Below are 19,934 nucleotides of genomic sequence, written 5' to 3' on the forward strand. Positions count from 1 at the left end.
GGATCACGTTTAATTAGTGAAATTTACTTTGAATTTGGGGCTATAGAAGACTTGGGTTCCAGTTCCACTTCTGGCATGTAGTAAATGTGACTTGGGACAAGTAAGTCACATAATTTAAATAATCAGAGCCTTACTTTACTCATTTTACAAAATAGGGATACAATGTTTGTAAGGGATTCTGTTATGTTTGACATGAGATAATGCATGTGAAAACATGTCGAAGTGTGAATGCTCTAAAATGCAAGTCATAATTATCACATGATTAATACTTTATACAGACTTAGCAGAGTTGGAGTTTTTATATTGTTAAAGCACATGGTTAATATGTTAGTTTTCAACAGTGACAGGAAGTTTATATAAATGTAGAAACTTTCTAGAATTTTGGTAACAAGTTGTTTTGGGTTATTTTTAAAGAAAATCAATGATCATTGTATTAAAATTTGATTATTGTATTATTCTTGTTACATATATTTTGATTAGTATTTAGTAGAAACTATAAGGAGAGAAAGAACAGTTGTCTACAATGTACTAGAAATGAACTTTCATCTCTCGACATTGTTATTACTTTTTCCCTCTCTCTTGATTGCCCAATCACTAAAGAGCTGTGCTCTTCCCAAACATTTAAAAGTCAGTTACAGCCACGCACTTCATACAGTTTCTCTTTGCCAGACTAGAAAAAGGAAGGAGTTCTACCATTTTCTGGTTGAACAGGTTTATACAGCTAACAGAACAATGGATTCTACGCTGAATTTATCAACAGAAGAACCTGTTATGAGAAACACTGTTAAGAAGTACAAAATAATTTGTATTGTAAGTACATTTTAACACTTTTGTCTCTGTAGGTTTGTGACTAATGGTAGGGGTATGACTCCCCGATTGTATTTGTTTGTGTTGCTATTTAAATGTAAAGTTTTAAGTAATTGTGTTCAGTTTTATCCCTTATGACAACTCTAAAGCAAAGTGAATCACATTTTGCAAATAAGAAATTTGAGTGACAACAAATTAATATTTGATCAATCTAAAAGGTTGGGATCTGTGGCAGAACATTTAGCAGCACTAATTTTACCATGATTATAATTATATTTATCTCCCAAGTCACCATTTTTTATTTTTTTTGCATGAATATTTTAAGACAAGAGAGTGAGGAATTAAAATCACCGTGTCTTATATTCTTTGTTGGACTCTTGATTTTATCCTATTTTACTTCACTCCTAGAGATGGTCTCTTTTTCCTATTTTCTCTTTCTTGTTCCCTTACATGGTAAGATCTTCCCTGTCCTAAAATAACAACAACGATAACAAAACAAAAACAAAAATAAAAAACTTTCCTTGACTTTATTACATTCTCTTTTCCTTTTACCATCAAACTTTCAGCTCTAGCCATTGTCTCAATTTTCTTACCACCCAACCATTTTTTGTTCTCTAGCTTTGTTTTTACTGTACTCAAGTCACCTCCTCAAAAGTCAGCCCTTCTCCCCTGTCCTTCTCCTGCTGAGTCTCCTAACAATAATACACAGATATTGTGGAGTAATTTCTCATTTTGAATTCTTCTCTCCCCTTGCTTTCATGATGGCATTGACATTCCCATTTTTATCACTTTTCTCCTTATCTGCTTTATTGGCTGATTTATCTTTCTTCTCGTTATGCATTTCACCAAACCCTATCTAAAGATCTTTTCTTTAGGAAATCTCACCTTCTTTAATGGTTTTAAGAGCATATTCTCCACCAAGAATTCCAAGTCAGCCACTAGTTCTGACCTCTTGCTGAGTTTCTACCACACCATTCCAAGCACCATTCCTGCTTGCTGGCTCCTCATCCAGCACCTTCCTTGTAGCCAAAACCATTTGCATAGTTTTCTCACACCTATACCGCTGCAGTTTTCTCCTAAATTCCCTACTTTTCTTAATGTCATTGCCATTCTCTCTGTCACGCAAGCATTGTTTGGAGGAGTAAATGAAACAGTGTGTATAAGTATTGAGCTCAGTGACTATAACAAAGGAAACTCTCAAGATATTCTATTTATTCATTATTCTGGGAACTTTGGCATTCTCTTTTAGCTCTTATGCCATTTACTATATTTATCCTACCTTATTAATCAGGGAATTATCAACTCCTCAGGAGCAAAGTCTGTTCATCGTTTATTTCCCTTCGTTGTATCCTTTTAGTGGGTTGTTAGTACACTAAACAAAAGCTCAGTAGTTTAAAATCAGTTTCAAAGTTACCCTACTGTTTCTAAATTTTAATAAAAGTTTTATTTAAAAATTTTTAATGTATCTATTGTGTTTCTAGCCTTCTTTTTTCAGCCAAGCTAAAGCCAAATGTTGGTTTCTCAGTGATTTCTGGAGTCCAAAGCACTCCCCTCTCCACTTTGTAGATAGCACAAGTAGTTTAAGATATATTTGCACCTTAATATCATGAAGCTTATTCAGAATTACATACTTAGAGTCAATGATTATACAAGATTAAAAATGAACCTTTTTACCCTTGAGGAGATTACAGAATAATGTGGAGAGCAAGTCATAAATATATGGAACAAGTACAAAATCATTAAGAAATAGACATGAAGATTTAACATTACAAAGTTTTAAAGCATCCTAAGGACAGCTAGGTGTTGTCTATTTTTCCAGCAAGCTTGAATGGCCAAAGGACCAAAAATAAGATGTAAACTGAGATATAGCCGAAATGTAAATCTATGACACATGAGGTTTACCATAGGAAAGTTTCTCAGGGCTTTGTTGCTTTGTGGCATTAGTAGCCTTAGTCACCTGTGGCTCTTGAGCATCATAATAAGGGAAAAAGTGCTAATGATATTATTTAATAACTGTTTATGTTTACTTTTCCCTCTCCATCCTCTCCACTGAATGAATACCCGCTGGAAGGTCACTGACCCTTGGGCTGATTTTTTTTTTTTTTTTTTTTTGTGGTACGCGGGCCTCTCACTGTTGTGGACTCTCCCATTGCAGAGCACAGGCTCCGGATGCATAGGCTCAGCGACCATGGCTCACGCTGCTCTGAGGCATGTGGGATCTTCCCAGACCGGGGCACGAACCCGTGTCCCCTGCATCGGCAGGCGGACTCTCAACCACTGCGCCACCAGGGAAGCCCCTTGGGCTAATTTTGAGTCTTCATGTAAAAATTGTTTTCACAGTATTTTAACCATATTTTCCCAATCACTGAATTCACTTCTATTGTAAAAATTAGATATGTTAATTTTCAGATGATTTTCAGAAGAAAAACAGACAAAATATATAGTTTATGTAGGGTTTTTATTATCTAAGCAAATTTTGATGTTGTTTTTTTCTTTTATAAAAGTGATTTTTAAAAAAGAAACATAACAAAGTTTATTTGTATTGTAAAATACTTTAAGTAATCTGTGTACCTGTTGCATTTGTATTCTTTATGGTGATACATATTATTTAAGCTCTATCATCCAGTATGCTTATCATTGGACTTAATGGATAGGGAAGGAGGTCAGTGGGAAGAATTCTCTTTAATTTATATCATAGTTTAATTTCAGTCATAGTATAAAGTCCATAACACTGAAGAGCTTTGTCAGCAGTAGTGATAATAAATGACATACACAATCTTTGGTTACGTGACTTCCCGGTTACCCTAAAACATCTGTTTGCACTGCAGATCAAAGCAGATAATTTGCTAGTTAATTATTTGGACGTTATATTTTTATATGTTAAATATTCTCGTTATTCTCTGATGGTCAGAGTGGGAGAAAAAAACCCTGCTTCCTGGGAATGAGGTCATTAACGATTTCACAGTTTTGGAATGCTTTGAAATAAATGATCTCCAAACATGTATCTAGTTAAGAAAGGAAAATGGGCAAAGGTAAATGGCCCCTTGGTTTCATTTGTACTTTAACTCAATTTGGGGTTAAACTAACTAGGACTAACGTATTTGAATTTGAAGATCTGCAATAAATGGTATTTTAACATTCTTCCCAAATCTTTCTTACTTAATGCCTGAAAATAATCAGGCATTAAATAAAATTCTGTCCCCTTATCATTGTTGGATCTGGTAACGCGAAAAGCTAGCAGGCTGTGCCCCCTTAACAATCACCAAGGGAGGGCGGTTATCTGGGTCTTTGTATATTTTAACAAAATGGTACAAGTCACATTTTTTTGGTAATAGGTTCTTCTCACTTTGTTGGTGGCTGTGTCACTTGCGTTAGGCCTGGTGGCTGGACTCAGGCAACAAGAAGAGCAAGGTACTCCCCTCAGCATTTTCTCAGAAACTTTCCTTCTTTCTTCTTTCTCCTCCCCTTCCCTGTTATAACCTGGACTCGCCTCCTTTCTAGGCTAGGCTAGGCTCCCCTTTCTCCCATGCTCCACTTGTCAGGAGCCCACATCTGTGGTTAGCACTCTCCACTGCCGCTTCTGGACTTTCCTCTTTGACCTCATCTCCCTGCTTCTCTGAGATTCATATCATTCCAGTATTTCCCCCTTTTCCTCACCTTCATAGAGGACTTCTATAGTTCTGCCTACCACACACCTCTATTGAGTTTTCCATTACTGCTCTCGTGTTTTTATTTCCAAGAGCACCCTGAACGTGATTTCCCTTTTTAAAATTATAGTTTACTTTCTTATTTAATGGATGCGATTTCTTTTCTGAGCATCTCAATATCAGTTGTGTGTTTGTGTGTGCGTGAGCGTGTGTGTGTTTAACTCTTCTGCTCCTTGCAATATTTCCTCTTCAAAAGTTCTTCTTTTTCTCTTGTTTTTTTGGTCTTTCATGTTGGATGCTATCCTCCAAGGTCTGGTAATCATCTGTTCACATTTAAGAGTAAGACTTGTTCATCTTTTTTTCTCATTATGGCCATCCTCCATGTCTGCTGTCTCTGTGATGAAAGCAACTCCTCCCAATTTCTTCCAAAGTTTGAGCCTTCTATTCTGAAGTGGGAAGTGGGGTGGGTAGCTGCTGCTTCATATCCAGACTTTCAACCAATTCCACTACATTTAGCCTCTGCTTGTCCCTCCTACCCTCTCCTTATGGCCCCTGGTGTATCTGAGTCTGGGACCTCTCTGGAGTCCTGGGGAAAAATCACTCATAGGAATTACTCATTATTTATCACTTTACACTGATGAGGCATACAGTGCAATAAAAATTATCTAATTGTCTGTCCTAGTCTGTGCTGGGTACTTCTTGTGCTTGCACCATTGAGCTATGAGACTTCGGATAACTTCTAAGCACAGATTTCCTTCTTCTTTCACTCTACAGGCAGCTGCAGGAAAAAATGCTTTGATGCTTCACATAGAGGACTAGAGGACTGCCGGTGTGATGTGGGATGTAAAGGCCGAGGCGACTGCTGCTGGGACTTTGAAGACACCTGTGTGGAATCAAGTACGAATCCTGAGAGCAAGTTTATTAGCATGTTGGTTGTGCTATCATTAATACATGTGCAAATGCTCACCTCGTGTATTAGTTTGCTCAGGCTGCCATAACAAAGTCCCACGAACTGGGTGGCTTAAACAACAGAAATTCATTTTCTCACAGTTCTGGAAACTAGAAGTCCAAGATCTAGGTTTGGCAGGGTTGGTTCCTTCTGAGGCTGTGAGGGAGAATCTGTTCCATGCTTCTCTCCTAGCTTTTGGCAGGTCGCCAGCCATCTTGCGTGTTCCTCCACTTGTGGCAGACATAACTCAAAGCTCTGCCTTCGTCTTCAGATGGACTTTTCCCCATGTCCTCACAGCCTTCCCTCTGGGTGTGTCCACGTCTGAATTTCCTCTTGTTGTAAGAAGAATACCAGTCATACTGGATTGGGGTCCACTCTAAAGACCTGATTTTAACTTGATTATCTGAAAAATCCTTTTCTAAATAAGGTCACATTCACAGTCATGGGGGATTAAGACTTCAACATTTTAGGGGAGGGACACAATTCAGCCCATTACACCTTGTATTCAGGATCTAGTATTATCCTGACCCCCCCTTTCAGTACTAAAGATAGAATCCACACTTTATTTAGTTGAGGTTGAGGAATAACAGTCTCCAGTAGATGAAATGTTGTCAAATTACACAAGTTTCAAGGGAGTTTTCTCATGGCTTGTCATCTTATTTAGTTTCATTTTTAGTGGTTCTCAAATTTCAGGATGCATAAGACTCCACTGGAAAGCTGGTGATCCTTAGCGATTCTGATGCCAGCGGTCCACAGAACACAACTTGAGAAACACTGTTCTTGAGGCAGAAGAGACAGTTTGCAATATTTAATTTTCTAAGAAATCAAGGAGGTGGTGGGGGGAGGTGTCTCGTGGTTCGAGGAGAGAAGATTAGGACAGTACGGCTCCTTAAATTATGCTCTCTGAAAAGGGCAAGAAGGAGGGTATAGCCTAGTATGGATAAGATGTGTACTCCTTTTAATTCATCTCCAGAACTCTTTTCTTTCTAAGTACGTAGTATATAATTAAGAATGAAGAACTCTGTGCACGACTGAAACACACAGCTGTCACCTAGCCAGTGCATTTGTCTGAGCACAGGGGCTGATGTTGATTCTAGTCACTGTTTCCTGGCAGGTGGCCCTAGGAAGCAGCCTCAGTCCAGCCTCTTGCTGCTGTTAGCCCTGGGATTTATTGAAAGTGATCTCACATTCAGTGCCTAGCCTGGGAAAATATCAGAGGCGTGGTGGGGAGCTGATCTACCTTTCTTTCACTCTCAGCTGGGAGGTACCCTCCCTGCCTACATTCTTACAGACCTGACCATGTTCCTGTTACTTCTGTTGCCACTGCCTCTTCCTTGTTGTCTGTCCTTATATAAGGCTGGGCAGGCTGCTCTTGGGTGGCAACAGTCACTCAAGGTTAGTAGTTCCTTACCATTGGAAGTTCCTACCCTTGGGTGGGAATAGGACAGGTGTTCAGAGTTTCTCCAAACTCAGAGGTGTACCTGATAGGTAGACCAGAGCTACAGCTTATAAAGCTACATTTCTCTCTGCCACCCACGCCAAACGAAGAAAAGTGGTGGATTGCCCCTTATTCGTATTATGAATTTTCATTTATGAATGCAGATAGACCAAGAATTTGACCATAGGATAATACAAGAAGAAATGCATGGAATTTGTATTTTTGTTATTGGATGCTTAAATTAAGTTGTATGCTCAAAACCGAATTGTGTAATTTTCCAGCTCGAATATGGACGTGCAATAAATTTCGTTGTGGGGAGACCAGACTGGAATCCAGCCTTTGCTCTTGTTCAGATGACTGTTTACAGAAGAAAGACTGCTGTGCTGACTATAAGAGTGTTTGCCAAGGTAAGCAGGTGTTGGCCCATTTGCCTCCGTGAGTTCAGTGACCCTAGAGCTGGCCTAGGCTGCAAACATTAAAACAAGTCAAAGAATTTTTAGCCACTCTATGTGGAAGAAAAGACCCAATGTGTTTACTGTGGGAAGAAATGGGTTTTGTGCATGATAGAGGAAGGGAGCTCATAGCAAAGATATTATAGAAGAGAAGAGAAAAGTTAACATTCCACATGTTCTGTAAAGCAAGGTCTTTTTCAGTCCAATGACTATGCTAGACATTCTTGTGGTTTGAGACACTGGACGGCAGGTCCTAAAGTTAAAACATCACAGAAGAGATTCTCTGGCCTGAATAGCAGTTAGTTAAAGCAATGTGATTGTTGAAACAACTATGTCCTCAGTGGTTTAATGACTGATTTAGGACTGGCAGGGAGGTAATGCAGAGAGCCAAGGTTAGAATCCAGGTTATTCAACGCCTGATTTCACCTGCTTTGCCACTTTATAAGTGATGTAGATTTTTTAAAAAAATCACCAATCCCTCTGCACATCTGATGAGACTTAGGAAAAACCTACATATACACATAGCAACAAGATTGCTTCAAGCTATCAACCCCTTTTTCCTAACACCACACCCAGTAGAGCTAACTAACTTACATGTGTAATATTTTTAGACAGAAAAAGAGATTAAGGTGAATTTTGATTTTTTTTAAATAAGAGGAAAATGTTATAGTAGAAACATTATTAAGTATAGTCCCTCAGTAAAAAATAGGTTTTACACTAATAGATGAATCAGTTTTTATGCAAAATATAACTAAACATCCACTAAAAAGGGCAACCAGAAAGGAAAGTAGAAGCCTGAAATGGTAAGTCTGTTTTTAAATAATAATTGATATTTAATAGTGAATATCGTGTCATTAAAAATCCCCCTAAATTCACAAAGGCAAGTGTAGTTTGCAGTTTGCTTATTTCTCTAATAAGTTCATTGAGCATAGTGCCTCTGAGCTTTGTGGTCTCCTGCCTTCTGCCCTAATTTTATAACTCTTAACTTTTAATCTCAGTAGTGATCCTCAGGTCATGTGACAAATTTTCTCACTGAATTCATTGCACAACATTTCTTGAATCTAATGGAAACAAAAGTAATTTTTATAAGCAGTGTTGATGTTTACCTTTACACTAATTAACCACTTTGATGGTGTTCATTGAATCATTTCAGTCTATTTTTTAAACAAAGGTAAATGTTTTCTCACTCTAAGAATTCAACACTTTAAAGATGTTAAATGTTTCTTGCCAAAATTGTATCTCCAGACCGTAGTTGGAGGGAATTTGAATAATTTTTGTGCAAGAAACCAGCTAGTTTACTTTTATATTTTAAGTTCAGAATTTTGAAAAGAGATATGATGAATTTCTAACATATGGAAAGAATAGTGTGTTTAACCATATGTCCATCACCTTGCTTCAGTAGTGATCAACTCATGCCCAATCTTGTCTCATACCAATACAGAATGAATGTTAAGCTAGCTCAGAGGATGAAAAAGACTAGAACTGAGAGAATGTTGGAATAAAATCACTAAAGATGTAATTTGTGGTGGGATACAAATGATTTGCTTTGCTACAGGACAATTTATCTGCTATCAGATAAGAATCAGTTACACTGCTATTAGTTTTCTACCAATTAACTCCTACCCTTACTAAGTTGTAAAATGAATAAGTGGTAAAGAATAAGCTAGATAAAGGTATATACTCCTAGGTAACTAGATAATCCATAGGTGGGCTTTTAAAATAATTCCCAGCATGACATTAAAATGAAGTTTAATGATCAGTCCTCCTTTTGCTTATTTTCAAGTTTTGGGGTTTTTTTTCTTAATAAAATACCTCCAACCTCTCTTTGAAAATTTTAGATTACCACAAAGCAAATCCCAAGGTTAATATCATTCATCTATAAATATTTTCAGTATGTATCTAAAAAAGATGAAGATTTAACAAAATTAGAATACCATCAATATATCTAAAAATGTCTTCAATAATTATTTATTGTTAACAAATGTCCAATCTGTGTTCAGATTTTTTTGTTTTATGATATTAAAAAATATTTGTTTGAGGTAGGATCCAAACAGATTCCATACATTGCAACTGGCTGATATATTTCAAGTCCTTTAAAAGTGGGTTCTCCCTTCCTTTTTTCCACCCCATGCAATTTACATGTTGGATAAATGGAGTCACTTGTCCTGTAGAATTTTCCAGTCTGGGTTTTGCAGATTGCATCCTCTGTGACTTAAGCAGTTTGTCATCCCCTATATTTCCTGCAAATTGGTAGTTAGAACTAGAGGACTGTTCAGATTCAGGTGTTTATCTTTCTATCTATCTATCTATCTACCTGTTTACCATGTACCCTTCACAGGTAGTAGTGTTACTTCCATCAAGAGGCACATCTTGTCTGCTTGTCTCTTTTTTGGTCATGTTAGCCATTGATGATCATTGCCTAGATCCATTAGGGGTTACAAATGATGACATTCATATTCTATCATTTCTACTTATTAACTAGTGGGAATGTTTTATAAACAGAAACATCCATGGAGTGAGAATTTTTTAGTTACGATCTTAAAAATTTGTTTGTTTGATTTTCCCCATTTGATATTAATATCAATTATTCTCATTGGCTATTTCTCTTTTCTTTTCATGCTTTCTTTTCATTTTTCTTTAGATTATATACCTATATTTATTAAACTCATTTTTCCTAGCAGTTGGGAAAACACTGTCCTTGAGGGAAAAAACATTATTTAAAAAAGAAAGAAGAAATTGTCCCTTTCCAGTTAAAGGAATTCCCTTTATTTTCTTGGTAAAGATGGGCTTCCTGGTATTCAGTTAGTGTAGATTACTAATCTGTGCCAATCGCTAGAGGCACTGACCTTGCCAACATGTGAAGTAGCATTTAACATGTTCTGAAAGAATTTCGTCATTGGAGTAACATGAATTAAGTCGTTTGGAAAGAGCATGTCCGTTGAACATTGGTTTCTGTTTTCTTATCTAAAAATTTGATCTTATGCTTTTCAGGAGAACCCTCATGGGTTGAAGAAGAGTGTGGCACAGCCCAGCAGCCTCAGTGCCCAGAAGGGTGAGAAGGACATGGGTATATTTATTCTCCTTTAACAGATGGCACGCAGGAATGTAGCTGAGAGGCAGGGTGGAATTCCCCCACTCTGTTTACATCTTAGAGCAAAACAGTTAACAAAAGATTAGATCCCTTGTGGCTTCCAACTCATAACATACTTTCGTTTGCTTTATTGTTTAAAAAGCATTTTTACATTAAGTTATTATATTCATATTTTACAACAATGACTTTAAAAATGGTTGAAATATTTGTACTAACATCCCAAGGTCCTACGATCAGGATTAGAATTTAGATTTAAATGACTCCAGCCAGGACTCTTTTCTATTATCATCCTGGCACCTCAGATTTATTCTCACGGAGGGAAGGGGAAGAGGATTGTCCATGGATGGCCCCACAGGGAAGTATGGACCTTGAAGAATGGATGAGGAGAACACTGTCAGATGGGCACGGGTGATGGACATGTGAGGCCCTCCTCACCCCACCCTTGGCACGCATTTCCTTCACACGTTTATGATGGTTGCTCCCCAGACTTTGTCCAACCCTGGAAACATGCCCCTTGTCACCTCCCAGTCAAGGTGGACTTCCCCTTTTCCTCTAGTTGTCCCTTCTGCCCTTTACCTGCTGCACTCTTCTGGCCCAAGCAGTGGGAGGATGACAGTGAGATAAAAGAAGGAGAAAGGAATATCTGACTATAGAAAGAATTGATGGAGACATTTTTAGATAACGTTATTTTGTTAAAAAAAAATGTGTGTATGTGTCTGTTTGTATATCATGTTACTTTGGTTTACACCAGTCCTCAGATCCAGCTGCCCTCTTCAGAAGCTTCTAGGTAGAAGAGTAAAGAATTTAGAATAGGGCTTCCCTGGTGGCGCAGTGGTTGAGAGTCCATCTGCCGATGCAGGGAACACGGGTTCGTGCCCCGGTCCGGGAAGATCCCACATACCGCGGAGCGGCTGGGCCCGTAAGCCATGGCCGCTGAGCCTGCGCATCCGGAGCCTGTGCTCTGCAACGGGAGAGGCCACAACAGTGAGAGGCCCGCGTACCACAAAAAAAAAAAAAAAAAAAAAAGAATTTTGAATTAAAAAAAAAGACTTGAGTTTTAGTCCTGGTTTTGCCTGTGGGACTTTGCACTGGTAACTTCCCTAAGCTTCATCTGTAAAATCAGAATAATAGTAAAAATAATAACAACAACAATAATGTGCCAAGTTCAGAAGATTTCATATGAGAATCGAATCAACATCCTGATCGCATAGATGTATGGCCCTGTTTTTTTTTTTTTTCCACGCTTAAAAATTTTTTTTTTTTAAGTAGAGGACTGTTTTGAGCAGTTGTAGACATACACACATACAGATGCATTTATATTTCTTTTACCCCCAAACCTGAAATCATGTGAACAATGTGTCAGACTTTATTAAAATCTTTGGAAAGACCATTAGTTCAGTGTTTTCCCTTGGTGAGTGACCAGCACCAAGCCCTCCGTTTGAAGCTGGGAACCCTGGAATTCACACTGCCAATTATGCAATACTAGAACACTGGGAAGCATTTCTGGCTGGCTCAGCTGGTGATCCGATTTTACCCTGCAGCATCAAGATTGAGAGACCTTATAGTTTTATCCTAGTTAGTGTGGATGCTGTTCTTACAGAAGTTTTTTTAAACCCCCCCCTACCCTGTTTTTAAGCTGCATGGTTATTTTGATGGCATATTTATAAATATAAATTTTAAAATCAGCATTATGCTAATGACTTTATGAAAAAAATAAGTATTTTCCAATGCAAATTGCAATATGTCATGTTAATTTCTTGATGAATTTTTTTACACATTGTTGTTAAAACAGTAGTTAAAACAGTCAAAATTTTCCATTCTTATTTTTTGAGGTGTAGTTCATATACACTGAAGTGTTCACACTTATGTATACAGTATAATGAGATTTGGAAATTCAGAAATCTCTGTAACCCACAGATACAGAATATTTCCATCTCCACAGAAAGAGGTCATATTCAGATTTTCATCACCATAGATTCTTGTTTTAGAACTTCATATAAATGGAAGCATACCATATATCCTCTTGAGTCTATTTTTGTGGGGGTTTTTTGTTTTTTGTTTTTTTTTGCGGTACGCAGGCCTCACACTGTTGTGGCCTCTCCCCTTGCGGAGCACAGGCTCCGGATGCGCAGGCTCAGCGGCCATGGCTCACGGGCCCAGCTGCTCTGTGGCATGTGGGATCTTCCCGGACCGGGGCACGAACCTGTGTCCCCTGCATTGGCAGGCGGACTCTCAACCACTGCGCCACCAGGGAAGCCCTGTTCTTTTGTTTTTTGCTTAACCCAATGTTTTGTTTTTGAGACTCCTAAATGTTATTATATGCATCATTTATCTCACATGAGCTTTTGCAACATGTGTTCTCCATGAGTAAAACATTGGTCCCATTCTTTTTTCATATTATTTCTATTTGTTCTTTAGGGGTCAGTTCACAGGTCATACCCCCTGGAGAGCCGCTCTCACCTTACAAAGATCGAATCTGATGTCCTCCTATGTACTTGAATAGCATCCTGTACCCAAATCTAGTCATTAACCACTTCTGTTTACTTCTCAATTTTATCCCCTAGATAAGGGCTGCAATTCCTTCATGCCTTTATTCTGTGTCTGGCACAATGTCGGACTCAAATATTTGTTAAATGAGCTACCTACAATAAATACATATTCTGGGAAACCAAATACACATCCTCCAGACTCTCCTCACAGTTTCTTTTGCAATGTGCAAATAGATGGCTATGCTAATACTTTTTTCTAGCTCTACTCAAACACATTGAAAAGAACTGAAATTATTTTTCTTACTTTTAGCTGGTACCAGCATTCAGAAGTTTCTTTACAATACTACTGGGCCTTTGTCAGAATTTTTAAAGACAAATTTTAATCAAATTTCTTGAAAACTTATGTTCTTGTTCAAAAATTTAGATGTGAAACTGCTTGAGCACTGAGTTGAAAATTCCTTTTGGCATTCTTGTGGTTTTTTTTTTTTTTTGCGGTATGTAGGCCTCTCACTGTTGTGGCCTCTCCCGTTGCGGAGCACAGGCTCTGGACGCGCAGCCTCAGCAGCCATGACTCACGGGCCTAGCCGCTCCGCGGCATGTGGGATCTTCCCGGACCTGGGCACGAACCCGTGTCCCCTGCATCGGCAGGTGGACTCGCAACCACTGCGCCACCAGTGAATCCCTTGGCATTCTTATTTGCATGCACTATGTTTGTTTTTGTTTTTGTTTTTTGTTTTTTGGTCACACCATGTGGCATGCAGGTTCTTAGTTCCCCAACCAGGGATCGAACCGCGTCTCCTGCAGTGGAAGCAGTCTTAACTGCTGTACCGCCGGGGAAGTCCCATGTATGCACTATGTTTGGAATTTAAGACAAACTTCCTCTGTTAATAGTTGTTATCCATAATAGCCCTAAACTGGAAAGTATCCAAATGTCCATTAGCAGAATGAATAAGTTGTGGTTTATTCATTCACTGCAGTTCTAGACAGTCATGAGAATGAATGATCTACAACTATATGCAAAAATACGGATGAATCCCAAACATAATGTTAAGTAAAAGAAGTTAGACACAGCAGAATATATAATGTATGATTCTGTTTGCATATAAATATAAGTACAAAAATAGACACAGCTAATCTATGCTGTTAGAAGTCAAGACACTGATCGTCTGTGGTGAGTGTTTTGCAGAGGTTGGTGACTAGAAAGGAGAATGAGGGAAGGATTCTAAGTAATATTCTGTTTCTTGATCTCGGTGATGGCTACACAGTGGAGTTCAGTTAGGAAAAAATTATGAAACTATACATCTCTGGTGTGTGTGTGTGTGTGTGTGTGTATACACATAAAATACAAATAAAATTTTAGAAGTGAAAAAAAGATATTGAATGGAAAAAAGACAATCTCTGACTATAACCCAAAAGTCACCTTTCATCATTTTAACTTAAATACTCAACTCAAATGAGATTGTAATGCTTTGGAGGTTAATATTAATATCCTGAGATATTGGAATAAGAGTAAAAAATGTAGAACTTTAATAAAACATCTTGTAAGTTTCAGAGTTCCTGAAGTCCATATCATAATAACAATAGTTGTATCCAAAAGGTGGTAGAATAACTGTCACTTTTATAATTTTTGAGTGTGAGCATTGAATTCAGTAATCATTGCTTTTGGATCCTTAGCCAAAGCTGGGATTTTGAAATGTCTCTAATATAAAATCTCATTTCTGGTGATGTTTTGTTAGTGCTCTGCTTGCATGCTGCTGACTTCTACTGTAAAACTACAAATAATTAGCTCCATGTATACCTGCCCCTGTAAAATACTACATATATTTGAGGTGAGGCAATGATACTAATGTGCCATGTTGTAATGATTCCAAAGTGCTGGGTGCATGGGTTGGGACTGAGTTTTGAGAGGTTGAATAACTGCTCAGTTAAATAGCTCATAAAGAATGAAGCAGAGAATTAAACTCATCTTTCTGAGGCCAATCCCTTCCTTTTTCTCCACAGTGCACTGCCTGGTCATTGTAAACACTCAGGGCTAGAGAAACTTCATATATGGTATACCTGGGTGTCACAGATAGCCAGTGCCAAGGAGCAAACGGAAATAAAGTTAGCTAACATTATTTAAACTCTAGAACTCAAAGGGTGGTATATCTCCCAGTTGCAAGACCCAGATAATTTACGTAACACCTTTTAAAAAATACTGTACATTTTTACTATGGATTAATAACATACTGGACATAACTGATTGTAAAGGGAAATAATTTTTAAAAAGAGAAAGGAAAATTTGACTTAGAACTATTTCTGACTGTACTTTCTTAGTATTTTCTAATTTAGAGAATTATAAGTAGTACGGAAAAGTGTCTTTTTTAAAAAATCAAAATAATGGACAATTTCTTGTTTTCCATTTTCAGATTTGACCTGCCACCAGTTATTTTGTTTTCCATGGATGGATTTAGAGCTGAATATTTACAGACATGGGGCACTCTAATACCTAATATCAATAAACTGAGTAAGTCTCCTATAATCAGGGACATGCAGATGATAGACACCTAGTTAGTTAATGTCTAGATTGACTAACACTTTTCTTTCTGACCTTTAGTGTTAGCGGTTTGTCTTAGTTCTGGGTCCTCTCAAGAGTTTGATGCGTTTACTGCACGATATCTATTTTCATCCTTCTTAGCTCCTCCTTCCTTCTTTTACAACATGTTTATTTTTTGTTTGTTTATTTTGATTTGTTTTATATTTGAATATAACTTCTGCTCTGTGAAAATCTGTTCATGGATACTCTCTCAAAATTGGCATTTGTCAGCCCTGGGTCTGGGTCTCAGCAAGGTGGGTATGACCAGTAAGGATGGGAAGCTGAAGGAGCCTGAGCAGACTGGACAGAATCAGCAGATACCAAGGTTCCAGTAAGTGAAAAGTCCAGTATCTCTGTCCAGTTCTGGAATCAAGGTGCTTGGAACCTGACTCCACCACTTACTAGCTCTGAGACCTTTGGCAAGTTTACTTCCACGGTTGGTGCCCTAGTCTCTTCATCTGTAAAATGGTCACTTATCACCTCATAGAAATACTGTGAGACCATGGACATAGTGTACATTGGATGATTTTCAGTTATTACTATAATTATTATTTTTATTGTCATCTTTATCATGATGTACTTCTGAGTTAGGGTACTTGGACTTCACACAATTTTATAGTCAATAATAAAGAAGAATGGAGAACCCGAGGACACAAAGTTAAGAAGTATCAGAGGGTTGGCTCCAGGGCACATAGTCTTCACTGCGCTTCAATTCCTCTCTTACTTCCCCCTTCTACCAGGCCCTCTTTTACCTCCATGGTCCTGAAAATTTCTGACAATTTTACTGGTCTCCTGTTTTTATTTTTCTCCAGATTATTAAAAAAATAGCTTTTGACTTTGAGTAAGGTGTCACCTTTTCTGGGCCTCAGTTTCCTCATTTGTAAAATGAGAGGATTAGACCTAATGATTTCTACTACTAATCCCAGCACTAAAATTCCTTGACTGTGGAAAGATAAATTACTTCCCCCCTACAGCATAAGGGACTTTGTCTCTTCAGGTTCTCCTACACTCTCTGAGGCAGATCTTTAGCAAAGAGATTTAGATGTTGGGTCTCTGACAAAACTGGCTCCAAATTCAGGATTTGTCACTTACTGCTGAGTTACTTTAGCCTGAAAAGTCATTAACAACTCTCAGTTTCTATTTCCTTATCTGTATTTCCCTTGGTAGTCTGGATATCAAATCCTGTGTCCAAAAGGGAATTTATCTAGCCAGGCTGAACTGGACCCCTTTAGAAGTGGAATTATTTTATTTGCTCATCCCCTTGAGAGTTGGAAAGGACACCAGTGAAATACTGGACCATTAAGAGCCTTCCTTTCTAAGGTTTAAAATATTTTTTAAGTCATTTATACAACATCTTGATCCTTTAATGTGTGAAGCCATAACTAATTAGGTCTACCAAGGCAAAATGGGCTCTTCATTTATAAGAGGTCCAATTAAGAGTAGATGTGTTAAAAGATTTAGGATTAGGACCTCCCGAGAATGGTAGGGTTGAGGTGAGGTATGTGACAGCAGGCATCACTTTAAGGAAGTCTAGAACCTCATCTCTAGTGTCTTATCAAGCTGCCTGGAAACTGAGCATGGACTAATACCACAGTGCAGTGAATTATATCAGTGACTACTAAGGGGTCATGGACTCTAGTGAGAACATGAGGTTGTTGTCTTGTCCTAACATGGGTGGGAGCAGACAAAGAAGGGCCAGGATCAGCAAACTGTCAGGTGAGATAGAAGTGATTTAGCTTGAACTAGAAGTCAGATTTCTTGGAAAGTTAGATGTGAAACTGGGGATAGGACAAGACTAGTAGTAACTGTCCTTGCATCCCAGGGATAAATCTCACTTGAAAGTGGTGTATGATCCTTTTAATGTGCTGTGGAATTTGTCTTGCTAGTATTTTGTTGAGAATTTTTACATCTAAATCCATGAAGGTATTGGCCTGGAATTTTCTTTTGTTGTAGTATCCTTCTCTGGCTTTGGTGTCAGGGTAATGCTGATCTCATGAAATGAGTTTGGGCGTGTTCTCGCCTCTTCAAATTTTTGGCAGAGTTTGAGAAGAATTGACATTAATTCTTCTTTAAATGTTAAATAAAGTTAACCTGTGAAGCCATCTTGTCTTGGGCTTTTCTTTGTTTGGAGGTTTTTGATTACTTGTTTTTGGTCTGTTCAGATTTTCGATTTCTTCATAATTCAGACTTGGAAGGTTGTATGTTTCTAGGAATTTATCCATTTCTTCTAAGTTATGCAGTTTGTGGGGTGTAATTGTTCATAGCAGTCTCTTATAATCCTTTCTATTTCTGTGGTATTGGTTTCTGATTTTATTGACTTGAGTCTTTTTTTCCCTTAATCTAGCTAAGGGTTTGTCAATTTTGTTTATCTTTTCAAAAAACCAACTTTAATTTTGTTGATTTTTAGAACTGTGTTTCTATTCTCTATTTCACTTATTTCTGCTATAATCTTTGTTGTTTTCTTCTTTTTACTAACTTTGGATCTTGTTTGTTCTTTTCCTAGTTCCTTAAGGTGTACATTTAGGTTGTTTATTTGAAATTTCTTCTTTTTTAACGTAGCTGTTTATTGCTCTGAACTTCTTTCCTCGTACTGCTTTTGCTGCATCTGTACATTCTTCAGCTATTTCACCTACTCGTCCATTCAGTCTTCCACTTCTTATAGTTTATAGTTACTATGGATATATATTTATTCCAATTATATTTTCAGAACTTTTTTCGTTTGGTACTTTCTTTTTAAAAATATGTTTTTTAAGGAGTAAAACATGCAAATGATAAACGTTTACAAGTGACATTAGAGGGTATACAGTAAAAAAACAAACAAAAAAACCAACCAACCAACCAACCAACCAACCAACAGACTCTCTTTCCTGATCTTCCTCATTTTTCTCTGTAGCAGCAACTATTATTATTGGTTTATTGTGTGTCCTTCCAGAATTATTCTGTTCAGTCATAATTTAGATTATTAAGACCTGGAAGAAACAATGGTAGAAGATCTTGCTTTTGATGACTTATTCTATAATAGCTCTGGTTCAAAGGCAGGTGATCGAAAATGGTAGGTTGAACCTGTAGATAGTCAACAGATATGTCCTGTTTAAAACTACGAAGGTGTCATGTTTTTACATCACTGGTAGCTTAATTTGTTTTTTATTTTATACTCTGTGCCTTTAGGCATTTAAGAATTTGAAGGCGTTACCCATGTTTCAGGGAAATAAAAACAGAAACTGACCTTATATCTCTCTCTATTGTATGATTGTTTTCCCCACTTAAAGTCTTTTATCAGTGGATGAGATCTCATTTTATTTTCTATCACATGACTTCTTAACAATATTAAATGCATCTTTCCTTGATTGAGGACATGATTTATTTATTGGGGGTATTGATTGAGAAAGAAAAAATTTGATTATATGTTATGTCCTAGAGCAGGCCTCAAACTCGAGTACATCAGAACCACTCGGGGTGCTTGCTAGAAATGCAGATTTTTTGAGCCCCTTTTCCTCCACATTTCAACCTCCCCCATCCCCACCAGAGTCCTATATATTAGACTTGGTATTGGATCCAAGAATCTTCTGAAGGAGGAAATTCCTGGATCATATTGGAAACACTGTTCTCGAGGCTGGGAAGGAGACCAGTTCCAAGCCTATTTGAGAAAACCTTCATTATTTCCAGTTGCAATGTTTGTTGCTTTCTGGACAACAATCCTTCGCACTTTTTGTTTTAACTTAAATAGAATCTCTAATGGTGAAGCTCTCTTTTAGAATTAGACTTGGTAGGATTTTGGTATGGAAAACTTCTCATACTTCACTGCTGCAGAGGAAATATCAGTGTGCCTTAGTGGTTCTGACCTCCTTGAGCAGAGTTATTGCACAGATGAAAACAACAGAATAACTGAAAGCAAATTTGATGCCATGCTTTGGGGAAAGCAGATCGCAGGAAACTCCACTGATCAAATGGAAACTGTACTGAGTGAAAATAATAAGTGGGAAAGTTAGTTCATCTTGTAACATTGCTTTGTGGCATGGGCTTATGCATTTACACAAGTTAAATTCCTTTTCAGTTATCTAGATAGTCATGTTCACTTTTGTTATATTGGATACTTTATGTATAAGAACTAGCTGAGAAGCGGATGTTATATAGAAATTCTTGTTGTAATGACCTGGGTCAGAAAGAGGGGAGCAGCAAAAGCAAACAAAGCTGGCACTGTGTAAAGCAGGGTACATTTAGCTCAGGGGTCAGCAAGGTGTGGCCTACGGGCCAAATACAGCCCATTTTGCCTATTTTTGTAAGGCCTGTTAATGCTAAGAATTGTTTTCATTCTTAAATGGTTGAGAAAAATTTTGTGCCATGCAAAAAAAATACGTGAAATTCAAATTTCAATGTCTACAAATAAAGTTTTATTAGAACACAGCTATGCTCATTTGTTTACATGTTGTCTATAGATGCTTAGAGGCCTTACTAGCAGAGTTGAGCTGTTGCAACAGAGACCATA

The 19,934-nt window shown here is 37.7% G+C and overlaps 1 protein-coding gene across 2 annotated transcripts in view; it reads left to right on the plus strand.

Annotated features, from left to right (window-relative positions):
• The first annotated feature begins 662 nt into the window (after positions 1-662).
• Positions 663-19,934, plus strand: part of ENPP3 (ectonucleotide pyrophosphatase/phosphodiesterase 3) — a 66,289-nt gene continuing 47,017 nt past the window's right edge. The window contains exons 1-6 of one of the 2 annotated variants that reach the window (XM_081250626.1): positions 663-810; positions 4,143-4,218; positions 5,229-5,351; positions 7,123-7,248; positions 10,285-10,345; positions 15,282-15,379. In XM_081250626.1, the coding sequence (XP_081106752.1) occupies positions 733-810; positions 4,143-4,218; positions 5,229-5,351; positions 7,123-7,248; positions 10,285-10,345; positions 15,282-15,379 (562 nt within the window). In that variant the 5' untranslated portion in view covers positions 663-732. The remainder of the gene's footprint in view (positions 811-4,142; positions 4,219-5,228; positions 5,352-7,122; positions 7,249-10,284; positions 10,346-15,281; positions 15,380-19,934) is intronic. The other variant, XM_081250627.1, reaches the window with a different exon arrangement.

Source organism: Mesoplodon bidens (assembly GCF_964165515.1).
Source record: "Mesoplodon bidens genome assembly, chromosome: 12".
Classification (NCBI taxonomy): domain Eukaryota; kingdom Metazoa; phylum Chordata; class Mammalia; order Artiodactyla; family Ziphiidae; genus Mesoplodon; species Mesoplodon bidens.